Source organism: Enhydra lutris, unplaced genomic scaffold (assembly GCF_002288905.1).
Source record: "Enhydra lutris kenyoni isolate GAN:26980312 unplaced genomic scaffold, ASM228890v2 scaffoldscaffold27, whole genome shotgun sequence".
Classification (NCBI taxonomy): Eukaryota; Metazoa; Chordata; class Mammalia; order Carnivora; family Mustelidae; genus Enhydra; species Enhydra lutris.
Genome location: NW_019154111.1, coordinates 8184110 through 8210213, shown reverse-complemented (window position 1 = coordinate 8210213; position 26104 = coordinate 8184110). Strand labels below are relative to the sequence as shown.

Below are 26104 nucleotides of genomic sequence, written 5' to 3'. Positions count from 1 at the left end.
TCTCTTTTTTCCCATGTCTCATTGGATTTGGTAGACTAGTGTGACTTCCTAAATGAAGATCAGACTGGAAGAAAACAAATGTAATTTGTTGTCAATAACAGCTTGTTTGAATGTGCTTGGTAAGCAGATTTAAGCTTTGTGCACATCCCAGGTGTAGTGCACCCGATGCCATGTTGAAGTCTGAATAAGCAACATGGCAGTCTCTTTGGGAGAGGACATGACTTGGAGCCCAGCAAGGGCAAGAAGGTAACTCAGAGACACAATGGATCTAGCAGAAAAGAGATGAAATCTTGCATAAAACTTGTCAGGAAAACATTAAGGCTGGGAGAGCAGCATAGACAGGTCAAGCAAGGAACTTGTTCAAGTTTTATCCGGGGGGGGGTCTCACACTGGTGGGCTAAGATCTGTGTAGTTTGAGCCGCTTTATTTCGCTTTTTAAAATTGTAATTTGAATGCAGTATTGAGGTGCAGAGGTATACAGTCTTGAATTTGTTGATTCCCTCTTTAAAAAAAAAAAAAAAGATTTTATTTATTTATTTGACAGAGATCACAAGCAGGCAGAGAGGCAGGCAGAGAGAGAGAGAAAGGAGGCTCCCTGCTGAGCAGAGAGCAGATGCAGGGCTCAATCCCAGGACCCTGGGATCATGACCTGAGCCGAAGGCAGAGGCTTTAACCCACTGAGCCACCCAGGCGCCCCAACTTTTTTTTTTTTTTTTTTTTTTTTTAAGTTTCTTATACCAGGTCTCTTTGGGCATTTATGTTTCTAGCCTGGCCCTTCGTGCAGGCATCTAAGTTTGATACCCATAGGACTCTGAGCCTAAGCCCAGGATGTCAGAGGATTACCTAAAGACAGCAGCCAATAGGAGACCCCCAAAGGGGCCTTCTGATTTGGGATCAGAGGTGATTTATCCTCAGCTCCTTTTTTATAGTCCTTGGTATACACAGGTGGAGGGGAAAGCCTGGGTTTGTTTTGGCAAGTGTGCGGCATGTGTCCACTAAGGAAAAAAAATCAGAGGAAAATTCTTTCACCAAAACAGTCCTCACCCAGTGAAGCCTCAAGCAGGGAAGGAGCAGTCCAAGGATTAGAGTTCTGTTCTACAGCTCCCTGAAGAGAAAAACCACCCTTTACCATGGGTTAATAGTAATTTTCATATATGCGAAAAATCAAAGGTGTTCAAAGTAGATTGTCAAACCAGTATCTTTCAGGGTGTCTGAAAATTAACTTGCTCAGAATTAAACACTGATCTATACCTGATTCTTTACTGGGACATCTCCTGCTATTTGTGGGCAGAATTTATAGGATTTTGGTATAACTTTATAACTAGAATTCAGTTCTGAGTATGTCTGCTTTATCTGGCTTGACTGTTCTTTGTGTCTAACCTGCAGGTTATATACAGCAATTTAAGTGCTAATTTGTCTTTCTTTTTGTTTAAAAGTCCCAACAATGTCTTTCTCAGCTGAATTCTCTTCTTCATTCTCTGATCTCTGGTTGACTGGAAACCTGCTTCTCCTGCCTTCATTTCTCCCTCTTCTTCTGGAGTGGGTCTTTCTCTAAAATGTAGTCTGGCCAGGTAATTGCATTTATATTTCCCCTTTGATTTAAAATGCCCACTTACCACCTGGATGTTCATATTTTCTTGAGATGGACTCTTTAAACTCTGCAAGTGCTCTCAGAAGGTTAATAGGCAGGATTTAAGGGAACTACAATTCACTTTCTTCAGTAAAAGAACATTCATGTGAAAGAATAATAACTGTTTTATATGAATCAAATAAATAAAGTAATAATAGCCACTTTCCAGAGCTTCCATTAATATGTTCCTAATTATAGTTTCCCAAATTTTAAAATAGTCGTCCAGACAATTTGGCAGTATCTACCTACATTGGCAAATGTAGTGGAATTCTTCAAAAACAACCTGATGTGTTGCTTATTGGTTCCAAGTTAAATAGGTATAACTCTCTAATGGAATATCAGGAATCCGGGTCACAATGGAAATCTAGAAACTCAGTAAGATGAAGGTAAATCTGAAATGCTTCACTTGGTACCATTTGCCCAATGAATTTTCAGTGTCAGGATTTCAACAGCATCTATCAAAACCGTGTCCATTTAGACCAGTGTCTGTGGATAAACGCAGTCGTTATTAGCTTTGCCTTCCTAATGAGAAAAGGTTTTGCCAAAATAAACATTACTATTTCAGTAAAACACATTTATTTTCTACAAACCACCTTTGCCAAGTACTAGTTTAAGCAAATTCTGGAAGAAAAGTACAGAAATTTGGATCCCCTTCCAAACCGGATTCATTCTGAGGTAGTAAATAACGAATCAAAGCTATGTAACTGTTACCGATCATTATTTCAGTGTTTTCTTCCCAAGATTTCCGCATGCTCTCACACACGTCATCAACTCAACTTCTCTTTCGGGTACACCCTGTGGTGCATGTTTCATTTTGTGGGCTAGCCTGAACTGCTGTCCTTCAACTTGTTCCTCAGGAAACAACATGATTCTAGTCTGACGAAAGTGCAGTTAGTTGAGCTGCCCAGGGCCAGACTCTAAGATAGTAATTCGAGTGCAAGTACTTTACTTGGGAAGCAAAGAAAACACTATAGGAAGTGAGTCAGGGCAAAGAAAGAAGCCAATAATGTTATTTAAAGTCACCACATGGGCTATCAAAGCTTAATCCCCCTGAGGCACCCTGGAAACCACCACAGAACACACACTTCCCAGTTTTCCCACCTGAGGCGTGCGTGAGCCTGAGAAATACTCTTGCACCAAATCTCACCAGTGAGGGATTGAGGACTGCCCCTGGGGGTGTTAACTCTCTGAACTTCCCGCCTGCCTCCTGGGTGGGCAGAGTGGGCATCGGTGCCCAGAGAAAGACCCCAGGCCAAGAAATGGGAGTGTTGGTGTTTGGAAGTCAGCCTGGTCTGCACTGAAGTCCTAAGGGTGTAGGGAATCCACCAGAATGCTGAAAGAAGGCTCATCTGCAAGAGGTGACCTGCTTATCCAACCCCAAAAGAGTTAAAACTAACGTACATTCTATTCACTTCTAAGAGCATGAAAAGTTGAAAATAGGCTGCATTATTTTAAATATGCTTATATTCCAATTCTACTGATCAATAAACAGAAAGCCCTCGGTGGAGGACAGGAACTACCTGCTGGATCATTCCAGCCCATTCTCCTATCATAACATAGACCAAGGTCTATATAAAAACAAACAGTGGCTAATGATCCTTTTGATTCCATCCATTTCGAATCACCAGGATAAAGTGTATTAAATAAGAAATTAATTCAAACAACAGAAGTGGGGATTTATTTAGAGCTGGCCAGAAAATATAAATGCCACCTATCAACTTCTTCTTCTTTTTCATCATTAGGATTTGAGGCCAGGAGACGTATCTGGCAAGCGGAACCTCTGGGAAAAGCAATCTGTGGATAAGGTCACTTCTCCCACTAAGGTAATCTCCTGGGATGATTTGCTTTTCATAGGTTCTTTTCCTTCTGTATCATGCAGTATGATGTCTCAGGGTCAAATGAGAAATATCGCTGATCCGCAGAGCCTTGTCTAGGTGACCATCAGCTTCTAAAAAGTTACATGTGGTACAGTGAGAGGTAAAGCTCACAGAGTCTGCCGCATCGTCGGCTTGTCAGTCATGCGACATAAATAGTCCGGACTTGTGGAGTGGTTCGCAGTAAGACATTCTAGAAGCACCATCGTGGTAGGAGTGTTAACAACAGAGATAGTATGGTACAAATAAGCATGCTCTATACTTCCTTACACGGTCCAGGCTTGGACCGTGACGATCACCCAGGGGGAAACATCTGTCTCCCTGATTGGCCCCAAAGCTGCTTTCTGGACCCATTACATTGCCACGAGCCTAGGACCCAAGGTTGCTATGGAAAAAAATTAAAATAATATTTAAAAGTCAGACAAAACTTGCTACCCTAAGAAAACCAATGGCTGAGAGCGCTTGGATTTGTTTTTTTTTTGGTCTTCCCGTCAACGGTTATGCTCATTTCGTCATAAAGGAGGCCCTAGACAATATCTAAATGATACTCCAACTGAAAATAGGACTGTCTGTTGTCCAAGGAGCTAATTCAACTTCTGATTGTAGCCCTTCCCCACTTCAAGCAATAAGCCCAGTTTTTTCCTTTAACAGAGGGAAAATTGAAGAGAGAGATATCAGAGAGCGACCACAAGCAGGATTAGAACAGTCTGCTTACAGGTCGATTTAGAAGCACTTTTCAAGCAAACCCGGGGCTGGGGAACACCTCAAAGGCAACCAGAGGGTCTCTACAGGTCCGTGAAGTGAGGGAATCACTTGCCCTTTCCTACTTTGACATGTTCCTCAGTCTGGCACAGCTGCCTAATGTGCTCTTCCGTCTTGGTTAGTTACTGATTGCTCTACATTCCAGCAAAATCCAATGGCCCAGTCTCTCTAAGGTGATTTTTAAATAACTTTTCTAAATATATTAAAAGTACCTGGTAATAATTATCACCACTACAAACCACTATATCTGCCCTATGCAAGGAACTGTTCCACCTTTTTAAGCTACATTATCTCCTTTGACCTTCCAACCACCCTGTGAAGTGGTCTTATTATCACCCTTGTCTAGAGCTGAGGGAAGCAAAGCACAGGGAGATGAACTTTCCCCAACGACCCAACGATAAGTTAGCAAAGCCTGCATCCAGACTCGGGCCGTCTGGTCTGAGCCTACGATCTTAACCACTATGCATGCCACTTTCGTTGGAGGATTGCATAGTTAGCAGAAAATAGAAATCTTGAAAGTTCCTTGCACAATTTTCTCCTGGTGAAGGAAGGGTAAGGGGATTGTTTATTGGTTTCTTTTTTAAGACAAAGAATGAACTTTTGTTGGCCTAAGCCATCATGGCCCCTCTAGCATCCATCTCCAACTCTTGAAAATGGCAGTCGAATGTGTATATAGTCTGCTTTCTAAGTGGAGGGTGTCAGCTGTCCTAGCCCATCCGCACAGGTTTCATAGAGCCTCTCAGGAAAACACTCCTCTGAGCCAGGGTTCTGGGAAGTGGAGTACAGAGATGATCTGGAATGGTGACACTCCAGAGAACACCACTCACGTTCATCGCAACATGAATGGTACTCCTTGGAACTGGGCAGTGTGGTAGTACAAGGTGGGAAGGTGACAGGGTGAGTCTTCACAAGTACCACCCCCTCGTCCTCGGTCATACCACAGAACTCTCTGTACAGTAATAATAATATAGCCATGAGGCCCAGAACTGAGTTTACAAGGTAGCAGAGCAGGCAGCTCCTCTGCTGCAAGATGTCAGACTCACTACACGTCAGGCCGTCATTCCTCGGAAATGCAGATTCACAACACTAAGGCTTGTGAATACGTCAGCGAGGAATTCTAGCAATTAGTTGAAGAAATGGTATACAAATAAGAGTGTGGGCCAGATAAGTTTCAAGGGTCAGGGTATAAGAATAGGAGGGAAGAAATTAAACAAAACAAAACAAAAAAAAAAGGAGAAAACTAAAGATAAGCACATTCCATTTCATCATTGTCCTTGATGTGGCCAAGACTGAGCCACTCACCATGTGTGCCTATTTCGGAAAGCGCACTATGGATTCCTGGCCCTTCGAGTGGAGGTCTTTTGTTTTGTTTTGTTTTTTGTTTTTTAAATGTTCCTTGACTGTGAACACCACAAGCAAGGCTAAAGACCAAGATGGGGAAGGGGGAATATAAAGAAGAAAGAAACAAAAAGAGAGAGAGAAAAGAAAGAAGGAAGGAAAAAAAGGAAGGGAGGGAGGAAGGGAAAGAGAGAAAGAAAGAGGGAAAAGGAAAGGAAGGGGGAAAATCAGCAGAAAAGAGGGCAGACGAGAAGATAAGGAACATATTTAAACAGAATACCAACAATAATCCTCCCTTTCTTAAATATTTATTCCTGCCATATTTCAATTATTTTTTTTCTTCTTATGACACAGAACATCTGGCTGAAACGCCATGACCTGCGGATTTAAAGCTCTCTTCTCTTAGCAGGTTTGAGAGAGTTCAAGAAAGAACCCAAAGTAGCCGCTCAAGATGCTGGACCAGCTCAGTTGGAGAGGGCTAGTTTGCTCTGTTTTATATTTATGTTGATTTACTAAATTGAGTTCATTTCCTCTTGTTTTATTTTTCATTATCCCAGTAAACCCGTGTATATTATCACTATATTTAATAATCACAGTCTAGAGATGTTCATGGTAAAAGTACTGCCTTTGCACAGGAGCCTGTTTCTAAAGAAACCCATGCTGTGAAATAGAGACTTGCCTACTGATCAGCCTAACTCTGTCTGAGCAGTGACACCAGCCACACCGGAAGTCAGCTAAAGGAACGTCACATTGAAAATTGCCTGAGAAATGTGTGCAGTGTCCAGAAAAACAAACCCTAGTGGTTTGGTTTGGTTTGGTTTTTATTTTAAATACAGAAGTCATGTTGTTTCTGCACTTTAGCATAAAGCATGGAAGAAATTATCTTACTCTAGGCAATTGTAACACTTTCTGAAAGTAACCCATTTCAGATTTGAGATACTGCAGTAATGATTGTCTTAAAACAGCAACAAAAAAAAGATGTACTGTTAAGGTATTGCTTTTTTCATGCTGATGAGTATCTAAATTGGATAATGATGTTAGGTGACATTGGTACTGATTCTTTAGGTTGGTTGCTTTGTGGATTTCTTTGGTAGTGATAGCGAACCACATTTTAGATGACCCGATCATGTATGTATGTGCATACACGTATACAAACACACTAATGGTAGAAAGCTTTCTTATGTGCTAGACTATTATATTTAGCAATATGTCCTTGTAACTAGCCAATATCACAGCTTTTTAAAAATTAAAAATCACAATATTATATTAATATTTCATATTTGCCAATAGATACATGGCAGAATAGGTATTGATATGTTTCCAATGCCCGATAACCTGTAAGAAGAAAAGAGAGAAGTGTCAAAATTAGTTGACATTTTCTATAAAACATAGTATTTAGTTTATAATTAAAAACAATCTTGAAGTCCAGTGGGAATTTGTCCTAAAGCTACTATCTCGGTCAAACACAAAGCTTGCTCAGAACTCTATTCTCTTCTTAAAATCAAGTCCACAGTAGGTTGGCTTAGATGATAAATGAGGTCTCTTCCATCTCTAAAATTTGAAGACAAGCATTTTTGTCACAAAATCGTACAGATTGGAATTCCACGTGTGGGTATACTAAGACCAACTTTGGCTAATGTTTGGAAGCAGAGAAGAAAAGTGAGCAAAAGCCAGTATTTAGGAGTCATGACAGTATTTCCATTCTTAATAGACTAAACATATTTTAAATTAAGCTTTTCTGCTTTTATTAGTCATTGGTACTTGTAGCTGACAACATGTTGAATTTTCAAAAAAAAAAAAATGTGTAACTTAGTCCTACCTTTTTCCCCGAGTCTATTGACTTGTCATTTTTACATTTTGCACACACAATCTAGATATCACGTCTTATTTTAGCTTATTAGTGCTCATCTGTTCTCCACAATAGATGATAAAAGAGTCTTCCAGTGTCTTGCAGTATGTTCTAGCATAGAAATATACATGTAGTGTAGTTCTATAAATTTATACCTCATTTGACTTAACCAAAATTGTCTTAGTCTCAATTCCTACCACATTAAGGGAGACTCTCAGATGACTCTTTTCTAATCTACAGTATTTCCCTGGAAGAGCTAGCCAGGGCAAGGCTGGCATGCAGAGTGACCACTGCCTTCTGAAGTCTATTTTCCTCACAAATCAGTAAAGAATTGTTGAATCCTCTAGCTTTAGCACACCTGGACCAAAGGAAGGAAAGCCACGAGGACTGCACTGGTCATCTATCCATGACAGAGTAGACATGAGTCTATGATAAAGTGAACTAGAATTCGCACGTAGTTCCTGATTTTAGCATTCATTCCCGTAATTGGAGTGAAATGGATCAAAGTTTGCATTAAGGCCAATGGTGAAGTAATGTTGCTTTGTTGTATTTTTGAATAAGAGTTTCTCCTGATCACTATTATTTTTTTTTTTCCTAGAAAGTCTAAAGTTGAGAAGAGACTATATCGATCCTGACTTTTATTCCAATATTGGATGGAATAAGTTTTAGGGTAGAATTTTGTTCAGTTTGGATTTAATCTTTTAAAAAATAAATTCCTTGTTTACTTGTCTGATTACAATTCTCTTTGTTATCTTTAAGAGGTAAGACTGCAAGGTGACTAGCATGTTCTGTGAATCTGCCATTCCTAAAAATTTTATAAACACTTGATATTTTTCACTGATAATTGATCGCTGCAATAAATATATATTGTGAAAATGCATCCACAATAAATGGAATTCCTCCAATGTCTCTGCCTTGCTTATTTTTTATGCACTGTATTGATTACAAATAAGAGTTATATCTGCTTTAATAAAGATGGTGGCATAGCAAAATTTGTATTTCAGATTGAGTATTGGTTTCACTCTTCTTTTTTATTTTTAAGATTTTATTTATTTACTTGACAGAGAGATCACAAGTAGACAGAGAGAGAGAAGGGCGGGGGGAGCAGGTTCCCTGCTGAGCATGGAGCCCGATGCGGGACTCGATCCCAGAACCCTGAGATCATGATCTGAGCTGAAGGCAGAAGCTTAACCCACCGAGCCACCCAGGCACCCTTTTTCTTTGTTTTTTAAAAGATTTTATTTATGGTTTCACTCTTTTTTAAGAGGAAAAGCCATTTCATATTTTTTAAATTATTCTTATTACTGGCAATTTCTAACAAAAATTGCTCTGATATGGGCCACTCATCAAACATGTATGGAAAAGGTTGAAAAGAGGGGTTAAAAAGAAATTCTCCTTCCAAAAAAAAAATTGTATCTTCCTCCATCCTCCCTCTCATTCCCCATCTTGTTGCACACCACCCCTCTTGCTCCTAAGATGGAAGTACTATTTTCCCAAAGGTAGTGTCTTTTATAGTAGAAGTGGTCATTTAATATATACCCTTCGTTTGCAGAATACTGACTATTTTCAAGGCACTAGAGACTACATTTACATCCACAGACTTTTTTTTTGTAGTAATTTTGCATATTTATGTAACACTGGTTGAATATATGAGGTTCTCCTCATAGTGGTTTAAACTGTCAGCCCAGAGCCCCTGAACAGTCCCCTAAATCCTGCCCATCAGATTGGACAGAATTAGCTAAGTTACCGCAGCTTAAAAAATAGTACCATTTACTTCACCGTCCTAACAGTTCAGGCAACAAGATAATTGTCCTCAAAGTTAATGCACAAAATTAAACAATGAAAAGAATGCCATCTGCAGTACTGGTACCAGACTGATAGGATTAGGTTAGGGATGGACGAAACTTAATTTTACAGTGTGTGTATTCAGGTTATGAGGTTAAAGATGTTATAGTCTTGTGTATGATGTAGAAACAGGTCTGTATTTCAAGTTTTTTCCTACTCTTGCTTGTATGACTTCTCGAAATGGAAGAATGGATTTTTTAAAATCTCGTGACTTCAAATATGTGTTCTTCCCCAGGACCAAGGAGAAGACCAACAAGGTCTTGATCTGAGTGCTGTGTGTATTTGGGTCGAGCTTATTAGTCATGTCCAAACATTCTGTATCCTTACTGATTTTTTTAATCCATATCTACTATTAAGAAAGGCATGTGAAAATCTCCCTGTATGATTATAGATTTGTCTATTTTTTCTTATAATTCTGGAATTAATTTTTAATTAAGCAATTTTGCTTTCCATATTTTAAGATATGTTTTAGGTGCATGTACAAGTCTAGAATCATTAAAGCTTCCTAGTAAACTGAATGTTTTAACATTACAAAGTAATCCTCTATTTGCTCAGCAAATCTTTTTTCCTTAGAGTTTATTTTTTCTATTCTTAATATTGCTACAGTGGCTTTCTTTTGGTTAACACTTGCATGACATAACTTTTTTCATCCCTTTACTTTCAACCTTTATGTAGCCTTTAGTTTTAGATGCATGTTTTTGAAAATCAGACATCTTATAATCATCAGGTTTTAATCAGTTCTGATCATCTCTGAGTTTTACCTGGAGGAATATTTAGTCCTTTTATATTTAATGTAATTACTGATATTCTCTTATTTAAGTAGCATCCTAGTTATGTGCCACCTGTTCGATGTACCTTTTCTCTCTTGCTTTTACACCAGGCCTATTTCTGCTTCAGAACATCAGTGATCTACAAGAGGCAGCTGAGAGGCTGAGCTAGACTTTTGGCAACCCAATGAGGCTAGAGGGAAAAAAAAAAATATTCTGTCAAAGATGAGGATTTGTTAAACTATTTCCTCCTTATACGACTACAAAGAGCTGACTCCTGAAAGTAAGCGTGAGCTTGAAGTAATTGGTCCTTACATGAATTGGGACCTTCCTTAATTTGGGGAACAACTGCATTATTCCATTGGGGAGATAAGTGATAGACATGGAAAGTTACAAAATACTGAGGAAGAATTCAAGAGTTTAAGAGAAAATATCAGTAAGACTCTAGTATGTAACTGTCAAAGAATTATGTAGTACATGATTGTCAGTGTTTAGAGGGAGGAAAAAATATTTCATCTTGGGGTAATCAGAGAAAAAAAAAGTATTTGCCTTATATTTCTTTTGTACCCTCAGCAGTATATACCCAGTGCACCACACATAATGGTGCTGGGTAAGTGATATGATGATTTCATGAGCAATCCAATTTATAAACTCTCTGCCAGATGTACTCCTGTCAGGTTTTGTAGGAGGCTTTTTAGAGTTCTGAGAGGCTAATTTGTTTTACAACATTTTTGCTCGCACATTTGTAATTACTGTATCACCTCAGCCTTGCATTTCAGCTCCATGAGGATGGCTGGCCTTTTGCTTTACTCTAATGCAGATCTGATAGCAGAGTTTTGCCAAGGCATGCTTTTAGTGATGTTGGCTTTTGCTACCCTGAAATAGGATTTCCAAAAAATGTCTCATTAAAATAGGTTGTAGAAGGCCCAACTGGTCATTTCTCCCCAGATAAAGAAACTTCATTCAATAAATTCTTATGGAATGTACTAATATAAAAAAAAATGTGAAAGAACTATAATCATACAGAACACAAGATTAATTTCTTAGGTCCTTTTTAACCTTACCTGGCTTTCTTCCACCCAGACCTACTTTTCTTAGAACAAATGGTGTGTCTTGTATGTCTATTGCCTGCCAAGGTTAGCAACACTGGTGCTTTGAGTTTTTTCCAATGATGGAAATCAGCTGTCCTAAGTGCACTGGGGTTTCTCAAGCCTTGGTGAACATCAGAATCAATGGTAGAAATCATGGAACTATATAGGTTCCAGTCCCGGGAGATTCTTATTCATAGGGTCTAGAGGTGAGTTGTATAATACCCCGTTGCTCTTCAAATACCTAATTGTAAAATACAGATTCTGACACACGAGTTGGGAGGGCCTGAGATTCTGCATTTCAGTAGGTTCCCAGATGACACCAGTGGCTGTGGCTGCATTAGGCAACACATTTCAAGGAGCGAGGTCTCACTCTGGGCTCTGTGTGGAAATGCATGCTCCAAAGATTCTCACTGCAAAGATTAACACCATTGTGATCTCATTCACAACAGAATGAGATCACTTGCTATATTATACAACACTTTATATATAAACTGTCTTAATCCTTAACATCACTTTTAGCAGATAGGTGCCATCACTATCTCCATTTTATAAAGAAACTGAGACCCACAGAAGTTAAGTAACTTACCTAAGGTCATACAGCTAAGTATTCTGGTTCCAGAGTCCATACTCTTAACCCCTTACCCTAGTGGGGAGCTTGTTCGAGCACAGATTGTTCTACCCCAGAATTTCTGATTCAGGCCTGAGAATTTGCATTTTCTAACAAATTCTCACATGATGCTAACACTGCGCATCCCATAGGTCAGCAGCATTAGCTGATTAGGCAGCTTCCATTTTTTCCAGGGATACATCTTGGAAACTGACATTCCTCATGACCACCAGGTCTTTGTTTCCTATTACTTGTTCAATATGTTCCCCCAAAATCTCCCCAGAAAATACTATTCCGATCTGTGCTCACATGTTGTCCCTTACCTAATACATCAGCTTTAATTTTTTTTCCCTTTCTAAGTTCCCTGAAACCAAGTCTGAGTCCACCTCATCTAAGAAAACTTACCACTTTTATCTGAACCTTTATTCTTGTTAGTGATTTAGTACACCTGTAGCGTGCCTGCCTTGTGACCATCAGGCACTGGACTAGGCAACCAGAATGGAAAGGGGAAGCTCAGACCTTCCCTTCCAAAGGCTCAGAAACTATTAGAGAAAACAAGATGTTGACATTACTCCGGGAATCCTAAGCAGAGATTTATACCAAGTGCCTTAGGTTCACAGCAGAAGAAACCTCTACTCTAGATGGCCTGCCTGCTCCCCAGAGCACAGCTCCCCTGTTGGCAACAACCAAGTCTTACACCACCTTGCACCCTTGGTTCTTAGCACTTTACTTTTCACGTGCTAAACACTCAGCACATTTTTTTATACGTATTTACTGAAGACCTACAGCTACCCATCAACGTTAGCACTAGAGGTAAAAAAATAACCTAAAATCCCAGCCCCCTGACCTTAGGGGGCTTTGGTATTAAGTAGCAAGAAACAGAATTGAGTAAGTTAAATGCAGTAAAGTGTTGATGTTATGACAGGAGTGGGTTAAGGGGTGTAACAGAGGCCCGGAGGACAGAGTTGCCTGAAAGAAACTCAAAAGGGTACTTCCGGGACGAAGGTGGCCAGCAGCTGCTACGAAGGCTAAGTGGGTGGCATTAACTTGCCTCAGTTCAAGTTCTGCTATTAAGCTTTACAGCCTGAAAAACGATTTGGTCAGCATCCAGAGAAGGAATCTTTTTTTTTTTTTTTCTTTTATGGATGTACCAGTAAATTAACCAAGCTCAGAAACCCAATATATTGTATAAAGTCAGAATGGCAGCACACTAGTTTGCAGTGAGAAATTGCCCTCATGGGAACACTGGGCTTCTGTGAGCAGCATTATCTTTCTGTGAACTAAGGTGCTGTTTCTGAGAGAGGGGGGCATCCAAGAGAATCATGGAGGACTAGAGGTGTCTGGTTGAAGGGGAGGCTGGCATTTCTTCCTGTTGGATGGCTGGCTAATTTGTCTCTATGCTACCTGAGCTCACAGAAAAGGGAATAGAAAAGAACAGCCCAGACAGGACAGCACTGTGCCAATGTAGAGAAGACAGGTCCCGTATGTGCCCACCTGTCCTAGAGCTGCTCGTCACTGGGTCAGTGGTGACTCTCTATCATCACGCAGGGATCACCACAGCAAGGCAAGCAGATGCCCAGGTATCAAGAGTGATAGGCGTCATCATCACCAACTGGAGGTCCGCTGGTCAAAGGACAAAGACAGCTAACATTTTATTGGGTCCTTCCCATATTCCAGGCACTTTCTAAGCACTTCACATGTTATTCACTCATTTAAGCCTCACCACTACCCTACAAGATAGGCATTATACATCTCTCGTGCCTTATGATAGGGTCACACCCCAACACACTGTAAGTTGAAAAGGTCCTAAGTCAAAAATGCATTTCAGGGCGTCTGGGTGGCCCAGTGGGTTAAAGCCTCTGCCTTCCACACAGGTCATGATCCCAGGGTCCTGGGATCAAGCCCCGCATTGGGCTCTCAGAGGCTCAGCAGGGAGACTGCTTCTTCCTCTCTCTCTGCCTGCCTCTCTGCCTACTTGTGATCTCCATCTGTCAAATAAATAAATAAAATCTTTTTTAAAAAATGCATTTCATACACCTAACCAACTAAGCATCACAGTTCAGCCTAGCCTGCCTTAAAGGCGTATTAGCCTACACTGATACTAGCCTATAGTTGGGCAAATGATCTAACACAAAGCCTATTTGATAATAAAGTATTGAATAGCTCATGTAATATATTGAATATTGTACTGGAAGTGAAAAAAAACAGAGGGTTTGTGAGTATATTAGTTTATCCTCAAGACTGCATGGCTGACCAGGAGCTGTGGCTCCGTGTCACTGTCCAGCATTCTGGGAGAGGATCACCCTACATATGGCTAACCCAAGAAAAGACCCAAATTCAAAATTCCAGGTATGGTTTCTACTGAATTCATATCACTTTCATACCATTGTAAAACTGAAAAATCATAAGTTGAACCGTCATAAGTTAGGGACTTTCCGTAGTACTGTATTACCACATCCTACATGTAAATAAACTGAGACAGAAGTTAAAGAATTTGCTCAAGGGGTGCCTGGGTGGCTCAGTTGGTGAAGCATCTGACTTTTGATTTCAGCACAGGTCATGATCTCGAGGTCATGAGATCAAGTCCCGTGTTGGAGCCTGCTTGGGATTGTCTGTCTGTCTGTCTCTTTCTCTGTCCCTTCCCCCATGCACACCCACATTCTCTCTCTCTCTCTCTCTCTCTCTCTCTAAAAAAGAATTAAAAATAAAATAAAGACTTTGCTCAAGATCATATAGCTATTAAGTGGCAGAGTATTTGACCCCAGGCAGTTGGCCTCTGAGCCCACAGTCTCTCAGAAGAGATTGCCATTGCCTTAAAGAAAGCCTCTTGTCAGCCGGCAGTTCTGAGTCACCACCCTCATGAAGCCCAAAAAGAGCAAGACTAGCACTCGACATCAGCTGTGTAGACCGCAATTTGGCCCAGTTAAAGAGACATTTACCCTCTTCCTCCCAGTTCATCCTAACATAACAAGGACCTGACACTTAAAAGGAAGCCAGGATGAATGTAAATAGCAAAACACCAACTCATGCCCCCTTCCCAAGGCACCAGAGCTAAGGATAAATCTAAGCTGTCTGGGGGGTAAGGAAGAAGAAGGTTTGATTCCAGTTTGAAACTAACATTTATAATGTATTCAATAACAAATTTCAGAGTAAAATCTTAAAAACCAAAAGTTTTAGTGTTTCAGTAGCTCAAAGTGGGTAGAAAGTTGTGGAATCTGGCAACATGTCCTCTGCAGGAAAGGGGATTTCACTGTGGCACCATTCAGGGGCAGGTCTGGGGCAGGATGGCGGGGAGGGACCATGTCATGGTTTTTGTCATGAGACCTCACACTGGGCATTCTTTCTCTTTCGAGGTGATTTATCCTTTCCATTATTTGTTGAGCAGCAGGGGACATTCTTACTAACCCCATTTCCAAGTGTTTAGGAGAATAATGATTCACTATAGTCCCTCGATTTAGACAAACTATACAAACTAATAACACAAACTACTGGTACCAGTGATAGAGGGCAAGGACTTCACTATGGGGATGACCCTTGAGCCGAGTCTTGTGGTTAGTTAATTGGCTGGGACAAGTCTCAAGGTTTGAGGGGCTCCCGGGTGGCCCAGTTAAGCATCCGACTCTTGATTTGGGCTCAGATCATGATCTCAGGGTCCTGGGGTCAAACTCCTCTGTTGGGTTCCAAGCTCAGTGGGGAGTCTACTTGGGTTTCTTTTCTCACTCTCCTTCTGCCCCTCTCTGCAACCCCCCAACCCCCACACACATTCTCTTTCTCTCTCTTTCAAAATAAATAATCTTCTTTAAAAACCTCAAGGTTTGAACCTGGAAACAGTTTGAGAGGCTTGACCCTATAGCAGGACATTCTAGACCCAGCTAGTCTGAGAAAAGCCAAGATGGGTACTAGAGAACCACAGGGACCCCAAGACCTAGTGTGGCTTCCTCTGCCAAACTGTGACAAGACCTCGACAGACACATAACCACTCACTTCTGTGATGTCATAAATAACTCTGCTTGCCCTAGTCACTGTATTTAAGGCTCTGCTCAACAAAGACCAAGCAAGAATAAATTACACAGAATAAATTACATTCCTAATACAACTCACATTTGGGCATGTTCCTACAGTGAATTTTCCTCCTGATTCCCACACTAGTCATTGCGCTCTTTGGAGTGTGTTGTTTTGGTTTTCCTTTTCCTCTTTTCTTACTTTTATTGTAATGCCTTTTATATTGCAGGCTTAGACTAAATAAATTCACCAAAAAATAGGAGGGGGAAAAGTTGATGCAGAAGTAGAGTTGCTTTGCCAAGAAGCCAAAGCTGTCTATATGAGGAGTCTGTCCTATGAGCGTCTCAGATAAGATCGTAGAGAAGGGAAACAGAAATTCAGCCTGAAAGAAAGTCCTCAGAAGCTTACTCCAGGCCTTCCTTCCACTCTAACTTAAAGACAAAGAATTTCCACTACGTCTGAAATAGAGTAAGTTTTTTTAAAAAGTTAAAAAGACACAAGTACTTAACAAAACCATTTAAAATTTACTTAAGGAGGAAGTCCTAATGAAATCTCTTGCCTAAAAATGATATTGACACAAGTTAAGCTTCACCGAAACAGTCCAGGTCTCTCAGGGCCTTTGTACCTGCTGCTTTCCCTGCCTGGCAAGGTCTTGCCTCGACATCAACATGGCTCCTGCCTTTGCTTCTGGTCTCTGCTCAAATGCTTCCTGGTCACAGAGGCTGCCCTGGGCACCCTATCAAAAGAGCTACCCTGGGACACCTGGCTAGCCCAGTAGAACATGTGACTCTTGATCTCAGGCTATAAGTTGAAGCCCCATGCTGGGTGTAGAGTTTACTTTAAAAAGAGAGAAGGGGAGGTGCCTTGGTGGCTCAATCAGGTGAAGCATCTGACTCTTGGTTTCAGCTCAGGTCATGATCTCAGGGTCGTGGGATTGAGCCCCGCATCAGGTTCCACACTCAACGCAGTGTCTGCTTGAGTTTCTCTCTCCCTTTCCCACCTCCCTTCCCTCCCTTGAATAAATAAAAAAATCTTTAAAAAAAAGAGTGGAGGGGGAATAAGCACTACCACTACCAAGGCCCACCCACCTGGAGTACTTCCCAGGCTCTTTACTTTTCTCTGCTTTCTCTCCATACCAATTGCCATCACCTGAATGGGTTTGGGGGTTTGTTTGTTTGTTTTCCATTGGTTCGTCTGTCTTCTCCCATAACCTCCCTGAGGAATGTCTATGTGGTTTCCTCCAAACACCTTACAGGAGAACAATCCCTGACAAGTAGTAGGCATTCAATAAAAATTAGTTGAATTAATGAAAGAAAAAAATGATGATGATTATCAAAGTTCTGTTGAATTCCTAAGTATTTCTGCACTAAAATAATTTTTCTCTATAGGACTACTTGAAATATGATCATGTAAAGATTCAAACTAAAAATCATGAGACTTAAGCCCCAGCTCTCCCTTTGATCTCTCGTGTAATCTGGTTAGCTCGTTTCTTGGAGCTTCTTCATCTTATTTACCTGACACCTTGAGGCTTGCAACCCTGATTCTAAAATCCAACAGAAAAATAGATTCCATCTTTAAACATTCTCTGTACATGTCACCTTTAGTTGCATATGTACGACATAAAACAAGGTACAACTCTAAAAGGCACCTGATGGGGTTCAGAATTAGTATCCACAAAATGTGCCACTTGGCATGCAGATTATTTAAAGCTGAAGACAATCTAGGCCCAGAGACTTGGGAAAAGCTTTTTATCTCCCCCCTGAACTGCCTCTAACAATTTAGAAAGATGGCCTGGTCCAGGAAAACAGCTATCACCAGAGAGCACTACAAAGAGTATGGGCTAGGTGTAGTAAGCCAGAAGGAGCATAGCAGGGCATGTCTGTTCAAATCCCTCTCTGTGTCCCCTGTCTCTGCATGGCAAACATCTGTTTCCCAAACATTTGCTCTTCCCATCCTCCTGTGAAGCCCCAGACCCCACCTTCTCCTTAGTTCAGGGTGGCATAGGAGCCTCAGTTGCCTGTCTCAGAGGCTCTCCTATCCCTGTGAGGTGTCCATACATAAGAAATGAAACATACTTGTCTCCTATTAATTTCATATCCATTTAATTAATATACCAGCCAAAATAAGAGTAAAAATTTTCCCTCCCATACACACCAAACATCTGAAGACTTTTTTTTAGCTACACTTGCAAAGCTGTTTCAAGTGTATTAAATTATCCACCAGACGTAAAGGCCAAGGGGAAATCAAGATGATTTCAGGAATAAGGTCTTTGTCTCTTATGGACCAGAATGTCTAAGTCTGCTATGAGATGAACGTATTTCGTTAGATTAAGACAATACAGTGATTTATGTGCATTTGCTAACAGTGATGCTACTTAAAGAATCTTTGAGCTGCTAAGAGTTTTGAGTATTGTCTATCACTCCTCTATCGAGTATTTAGAGAGAAGTCTCGCTTTCGGAATAAAGATGATTAGTCACACGACCCTGCAGAATGCAGCTCAGTGTGGGTAGAAAGACCACCAAAGCCTAAGTCTTAACCAGTTCGCTCTACTGCCTCCTCAGAGAAAGGACATGGCAAACCGACGAGCAGAAGCTGAAGGAAGGCTTTGCCTTCCCGGCTTCTAAATTACCCCGCCACGACCCTAACGCAGCTGGGGATTCTCGGCCCCTAGTTCCCGTCATCCCCTGGGCTCTCCCCTTCCCCGCCCCCAAATCCCGTGTGAGCAGTTCTCCTCTGCCCCGGTCGCTAGGTGATTCCCGAGGGCTGTTGGGAGTCTCGCGAGGGAGGGTGTACCGTTGCCCTAGAAACGAGTAGGCCTCGCCTCTCGGGGAAGGGCGTGGCTGAGGCTGTTAACTACAGCGGCGTTCCTTGGAGCTGCTAGGCTCTAGGTATCTCCGGTAGGACCGCTGCGGGGACGACCGGCCAGGCCAGAGGACTCGGGGCGGCGGCGAGGGCCCGGCCTAGGCGGTGGAGAGGGAGAAGACATCGCACACCCGACGCCCCTTGCCCGAAGCGACCGCGCGTTCCAGAAAATGAGCTCCTCCCCATATTGCCAGGTCCAGAAGTGAGGGTGGGAGGAACAGCTTAACCGACTCGACTTGGGGCTTAAAAGTGCTCAGTCCTCCCCACCGAGAAAGTGACCGTGCCTGCCCGCAGGCCTGCCCCGCGCAGCTGGGCTTGGAAGCGTCTGCTTTTGCCTCTTCTGCCGCAGACGTGGAAGCTACCCGGGAAGCGCCCATTAGCCAATGTGTGTGTGCGGCTTTCCTGAAGCCCAGGTTCTACATGACAGCAGGTCAGCGCGCTGGTGTGCCACGGAAGGAAGTAGAATCAGGGTTTATGCCAAGTTTTCCAGATTTGGAGTTGTGGTGATCCCCGGGTTGAGACTTAAGTCTCTTAATACTGGAGGAGGTGTCTTCTCTGTTGCCTTAGTAGGTATTCGCTCTCTGTGGAGAGGAGCATAAACCGGTAGACTTGAAATTGGCAAGTTCCTTTGGTCTCTCAAAAAATAATAGAATCTTAGCAAGGAATTTCTGTTTCTCCATTGTCTTAATAGCCACTTTGGAGGATGCTTGCCTGGGAGGAGTACTGGTCATGGCTAATAGAACCTGATCGCTATTGAGATTTAAGTAAGAATAATTGAATATTAGAACAGAGAACATCTACAGAATATTAACTCAAATATAAAGAGAAAAGTGTATTGTAGTAATTTGACCTCTTGGTCCATTGAAAATTAAGCAGAAAAAAAATTAAACTATATTAGATTTCCTTTTTTTAAATTTTTTTATTATGTTATGTTAGTCACCCTTTAGTACATCATTAGTTTTTGATGTAGTGTTCCATGACTCCTTGTTTGCATATGATACCCAGTGCTCAGTGCAATATACGTGCCCTCCTTAATACCCATCACGGGGTCAACTCCTCCCCCCCCCCCCCCCCGGTCTAAAACCCTGTTTGTTTCACGGAGTCCACAGTCTCTCATGGTTCATCTTCCCCTCTGATTTCCCCCCACCTTCATTTTTTCCTTCCTTCACCTAATGTCCTCCATGCTATTACTTATGTTCCACAAATAAGTGAAACCATGATAATTGTCTTTCTCTGTCCCCTCCAGTTCCATCCATGTTGATGCAAATGGTGGGTATTCATCCTTTCTGATGGCTGAATAATATTCCATTGTATATATGGACCATATCTTCTTTATCCATTTGTCTGTTGAAGGGCATCTCGGCCCTTTCCACAGTTTGGCTATTGTGAACATTGCTGCTATGAACATTGGAGTGCATGTGGCCCTTCTTTTCACCACAACTGTATCTTTGGGGTAAATACCCAGTAGTGCAATTGCTGGGTTGTAGGGTAGCTCTATTTTTAACTTTATGAGGAAACTCCACACTGTTCTCCAAAGTGGTTGCACCAGCTTGTATTCCCACCAACAGTGTAAGAGGGTTCCCCTTTCTCCACAGCCTCTCGAACATTTGCTGTTTCTTGCCTTGTCAATTTTAAGCTGTTCTAAGTGGGGCAAGGTGGTATCTCAATGTGGTTTTGGTTTGAATTTCCGTGATGGCTAATGATGTTGAACATTTTTCATGTGTCTTTTAGCCATTTGTATGTCTTCTTTGGAGAAGTGTCTGTTCATGTGTTCTGCCTATTTTTTGACTTGATTATTTGTTTTTTGGGTGTTAAATTTGAGAAGTTCTTTATAGACCTTGGATACCAGCCTTTATCTGTAATGTCATTTGCAATTATCTTCTAGTATTCTGAAGGTTGCCTTTTTGTTTAGTTGACTGTTTCCTTTGCTATGTTGTTAGATTTCATTGCATGAGTAAGTAACTATAGATTTTCTGTGATTCATAATCTTTTTAAATGGCTCGGGATCATTCTTAACTTGCTATGCCCTGTGGCAGTGTAAATACAGGATGTAAATGATTTGGCTGTGTAGCCTGGAGATTTCTTTTTTCAATTATTTATTTGATTAGTCTTTTATTGTGATTTTGTCTCTTTTTCATGGAAATGGAAAATTTCTTCAAATCTTTGAAAATGAATGTTTAATTAGCTGTGTCCTAATTAATTTAGCTTTTAGAGAAGCCTGTTGTCACTGTTAAATACAATTAGTTATATAGGGTGGGGGTTACTCATTTAATGTAATAAACACCTTCAGGTTAAACAGAAAATAAGTTCCTTAGAAATTGTTTTACAGCCTACCTACATAATAAAAGAAATTTCAAGCCAGACATTGGAAGAAATGTCAGAAGATTCAGAAAAGGAAGACTATTCAGACAGAACGATCAGTGATGATGAATCAGTAAGTTTCTCTCAATTTTATTCCACTTAATTTCAGATAAAACTTGTGTTACAAATTCCCAATAAAGTCAGTTGGATGTAAAAATCAATTAGATGTTTAAATCACTTGTCACTGAGGTTGGAAAATAATTTTAAGGCCAAGACATTACTATGTACGGTATGCCTTATCTGGAAAGAGAACCTATATTGATATTTTTGGGGAAATATTTTGGCTAAGGTTCTTCTGAGTTTTACTTAACAGTGTGTTTTAAATCATTACTAAGGTTTTTATAACTCATGTTCAGTTAGATGTATTAATTCTGTTACATCATAACAGGTATCATAATAGTAGATCCCCTATATTCTAAACCTACTGTATATCACCATAATAGGTTTAATGTGGCTCTGATGTAAGAAAGGAAAGGACATGGAGGAAGAAAAAGGGAAAAACAAAATGCAGTATTTCAAAATATTTTTTTAAAGATTTTATTTATTTGACAGAGATCACAAGTAGCCAGAGAGAGAGAGGAGGAAGCAGGCTTCCTGCTGAGCAGAGAGCCCGACACGGGGCTCCATTCCAGGACCCTGGGATCATGACCTGAGCTGAAGGCAGAGGCTTTAACCCACTAAGCCACCCAGGAGCCCCTCAAAATAGTTTAGTTCTATTACATATTTATGAGAGATTTCCTTCAGATTTTAATAAAATATAAATTATCAGGTATATAAGTTAAGGTCCCAAAATAAGCTCCTTCAAATAATGTATCACTCTTTTAAGTCCATGGCTTTCTATGCTGCTTTTCTTTTTCTTTTGGTTAACTTTAATTCATAGTTTAAATTGTTTTGCCAGGTTTACCGAGAATCTTTAAACTTTATTCCCTCTGTATAGTCATTAATATGACCTTACCCAACGAAAGAAGGGGGATGAAAGATGAAAACTTGAAGATTTCGGGGTATTTGAAATATTGCACACTTTGAGACCAGTAGCCCATAATAGTCCTTTGATTTTTTTCATTCATTAAAGAATAGAAAGATGTGCTCAATTCTAAGTACTAAAATAGATGTAAAAAATTTCTGGAAACTGTTGTTTTTTAAAAAAATATCTTAAAACTCTTAAAAATATCTTAAAACTCTCCTGTTTTAGGATGAGGATAACTTCATGAAATTCGTAAGCGAAGATATCCACCAGTGTGCACTTTTAACAGGTTTGAACTTACCCATATATTCTCCTTTCTCTTTAGGGTAAGACCTTGAGTGTTCAAGGAAATGAAGAAACTAGAAAAAATTCAGATTGAATAATACAGAAGTGTATTCTGATATTGGATAAGGAAAGAAAATGTATCCACTTTTATAAGACTCTTTGGAGCTCAAACTTTTAAGGTTTTAGGTAAACCTAATATATTTAAATAAAAGTGGTCACTACTTTATAAAGGAATACACTTAACATAAGGATTTACAGAGGCATTTCTTTAAATAACTTGCTCTTTAAATTTACCGTATGACTCGTTATAATGGACACAGTGTTTTTGAAGTACAGTTTATTTAAATGAAGTATGCCTGTTTAAAGAGTTTCCTTAATAAGTGGTTCATTTGCAAATGCACATATATGTGGACTCTTGATGTATACTTCATTTTTAAAATTTATACATTTAGAGTTGTATTTAGAGGTTTTTTTAGTGTGTATCTAAAATATTTCTTCTAAATATTCACATATGTATCCCAAATAATCTGAAATTGGAGATAAGGCTTTAATTTTTCTTTTTTTCTTTCCTTTTTCTCTTTCTGCCTGCCTTTGTTTGTTTGTTTCTTTCTTTCTTTCTTTTTAACCATCATCCTAAAACAAATCTTTTGAGATACCTACTATTCTCAGTTTGGTATGTATCCTTCTAGACCTTTTTCTTTGCATTTATATACATATCTATACCCATACTCATAGAAAATTTGTAGTACTAGTTTATGGACTTCTTGCCATCCATTTTTTCTTTTTAAAATTTTGCCAGTCTGTCGGAAGAAATGAGGTAACTCACTGTTTTCAACTAACGTTTCCTTTATTGCTGAAGAAATTGAGAACTATTTTATATGCTTGTCTATAGTCACTCTTTTTTTTTTAAGCTTTTATTTATTTATTTGACAGACAGAGATCACAAGTAGGTAGAGAGGCAGGCAGAGAGAGCGAGAGGAGGAAGCAGGCTCTCTGCTGAGCAGAGCGCCCGATGCGGGGCTTAATCCTAGGACCCTGAGATCATGACCTGAGCCGAAGGCAGAGGCTTTAACCCACTGAGCCACCCAGGTGCCCCTATAGTCACTCTTATAATGAATTGCCTGTTCACAGTAATCCTTTTTTAATGTTGCTTCCATTATTTAGAATTATTTTGATGTTAAATTTATCATTTATTTATGGCTCTTTATTTTTAAATCGGTTAAGCTTCCCTACCCCAAGGTCATCAATATAATCATCTAAGTTTTCTCTAAATACATTGAATTTTGGTATTTAATTTCCCTATAATTTACATTTATGAATAATAAGAGATATAGATCTAATTTTATTTCCTAACTCCTAGCTGTCTTGCCATTTTTGAGTCATACCATAAATTAGAATGTGGTCTGTTCACATATTGAAATAGTAGATGCTTAAAACTGTTGCATAAATGGATCTAAATCACAATTCTGAGGAATAGCAAGGGAAGGTGTTATTATTCCTTATTCACATATAGTAAAATTTATGTTCAGCAAGGCTGCATTAGCCAGTCAAAATCGTATAGAAACAAAGTGGTAAAACTCAGTTTGTCTGACTCCTAGTCCAACATACAAAAATAGCTCAAAACTATATCTAGGTAAAAAGCCACATTTGGAGGTAGTAGAACAAGAGGAGTCAGTGAGACAAGTGGAAAACCAAGTATGTGAAAGCTAGGGAGAAAACCGGAAAGTGTAGCATCGTAAAAGACAAGGTACGTGAGCTTAGGGAGGGGAGATTATCCACATCAATTTGATACCCCACAGCTATCCCATTGAAAGAGATAGGGCCTCTGCACTACCTGCTTGGGGCAACCCCATTATATTATATGTGTGTTAATATCTTGATGTTGTGTCACACAGTGACCCTAGAATGAGAATTGAGAGAAAGTTGTGACTGAGAGTTCACAAGCAACCGTTGAGAATATAGAAATGGTGGTGAGGAATTATGGTCATGCGGTGTATTAACCTGTTGGACAGATGGTTGCCTCAGTATGATTAAGTAAGACTACAGTAGGGGTGCCTGGGTGGCTCAGTCAGTTATGCGTCTGACTCCAGCTCAGGTCATTATCTGGGGGGTCCTGGGTCTTGGGGTCCTTGGGTCCAGCCCCACATCAGGCTACATGCTCAGCAGGGAGTTTGCTTGTCCAGCTCCCTCTCCCTCTGCCCCTTCCCTAGCTTGTGCTCTTTCAGTCTCTGTTTCAAATAAATAAAATATTGTTTTAAAAAAAGACTCAACAGGGACGCCTGGGTGGCTCAGTTGGTTGGACGACTGCCTTCGGCTCAGGTCATGATCCCAGGGTCCCGGGATCGAGTCCCACATCGGGCTCCCAGCTCCATGGGGAGTCTGCTTCTCCCTCTGACCTTCTCCTCGCTCATGCTCTTTCTCACTGTCTCTCTCTCAAATAAATAAATAAAATCTTAAAAAAAAAAAAAGACTCAACAGTAGACTGTTGCTAGAAAAGCTGCAAGAAATAAAATGGTTTTGGAGTAGCATCTAGAATTTAGCATAAATTAATAATATCTGAGATCAACAACTACTTTTTAGCTATTGTGAAGATCAACTGTTATAAAATTTTAATAGTAATCTTTTTTAAGATTTTATTTATTTATTTATTTGTCAGAGAGAAAGAGAGAGTGCGCGCACAAGCAGGCAGAGCAGCAGGCAGCGGCAGAGAGAGAAGCAGGCTTCCTGCCAAGCAAGGAGCCCGATGCGGGACTTGATCCTAGGACCCTGGGAACATGACCCAAGCCAAAGGCAGCAGCTTAACCAACTGAGCCACCCAGGCGTCCCTTCAATAGTAATATTATTTTTTTTAAATGGCTTGACTTATAAAATGATATCCATAAATACTCGCAAATTAATGGTATTGGAAGGGGAAAAGGAATATATTTAAAAATTAAAGGAATTGGCGTTTTGCTTCTTATCTCTCATGATTGTGTTTGAATCTTTTTTCAGCTGACTCTATTAGTGACCCATTTTTCCCCCGAACTACTCAGATACTGTTGGAATATCAACTAGGGAGATGGGTGCCACGTCTTCGTGAACCACGAGATTTATATGGTGTCTCTTCTTCTGGTCCGCTGAGCCCAACACGATGGCCGTACCACTGTGAGGTCATTGATGAAAAGGTCCAGCATATCGGTATGTTCTTAGCAGTTTTGGGAATTCAAATATTAGCAAATGAACTTTCCAACCTTAATTTTAATGAGGAGACTCATGGTGTCAGAAGAGAGCATTCCAAGAGGAATATAACATGAGCTATACGTGTCGTTTAAAATTTTAGTGGCCACATTTAGAAAAGGAAAAAGAAACACGTGAAATTGATTTCAAATATGTATTTTATTTAACCCAAATTTATCCAAAGTATTTTATTCTTTTTTTCATAGGAAGTCTTGGAAATCTGGTGTGCACTTACACTTGCACTTTAGCTCCGATCAGCCACATTTCAAGCGTTCAGAAGCCACATGTGCTTAAAAGAGGGACTTAAAACACGTGCCAGGATGTTGTAATTCTAAACAATTCGAAATAGCATGACTGTTCCGGTCACGTCCAAACTCCTGTATAAAGTGAGGTCACGGACAGAGCATGCCAGATGGCTGTGCAGTCTAGCTCCTGTTTTCTCCCTGTCTCTTGCTCCCCCCCACCCCCACTGAATATCTTTCTTCTCTTCTATTTATCTTTATCCTCTTTTGCCTTTCTCCCTCCCTTTTTTCCGCTTCTCTTCCTCTCTTATTTTTTATATCTTTATGCCCCTCTGTCTTTTTTTCTCTCCTTACCTTCTTTCTGCTTCTTTCCTTTAATGTATGTTTTATGGACCCAAAGAGGGCATAT

At 40.3% G+C, this 26104-nt stretch overlaps 2 protein-coding genes across 2 annotated transcripts in view; both read left to right on the top strand.

Annotated features, from left to right (window-relative positions):
- The window catches only part of LOC111151934 (caldesmon 1), a 184168-nt gene extending 175810 nt beyond the window's left edge, over positions 1-8358 (top strand). Inside the window, exons 14-15 of the mRNA XM_022510159.1 lie at positions 3373-3453; positions 6014-8358. Coding sequence (XP_022365867.1) covers positions 3373-3453; positions 6014-6019 — 87 coding nt within the window. The 3' untranslated portion in view covers positions 6020-8358. The remainder of the gene's footprint in view (positions 1-3372; positions 3454-6013) is intronic.
- A 10434-nt stretch (positions 8359-18792) lies between these two features.
- Positions 18793-26104, top strand: part of LOC111151947 (ATP/GTP binding protein like 3) — a 55109-nt gene continuing 47797 nt past the window's right edge. The window contains exons 1-4 of the mRNA XM_022510189.1: positions 18793-19057; positions 20957-21061; positions 22181-22241; positions 25229-25414. Of these exons, the coding sequence (XP_022365897.1) occupies positions 21002-21061; positions 22181-22241; positions 25229-25414 (307 nt within the window). The 5' untranslated portion in view covers positions 18793-19057; positions 20957-21001. The remainder of the gene's footprint in view (positions 19058-20956; positions 21062-22180; positions 22242-25228; positions 25415-26104) is intronic.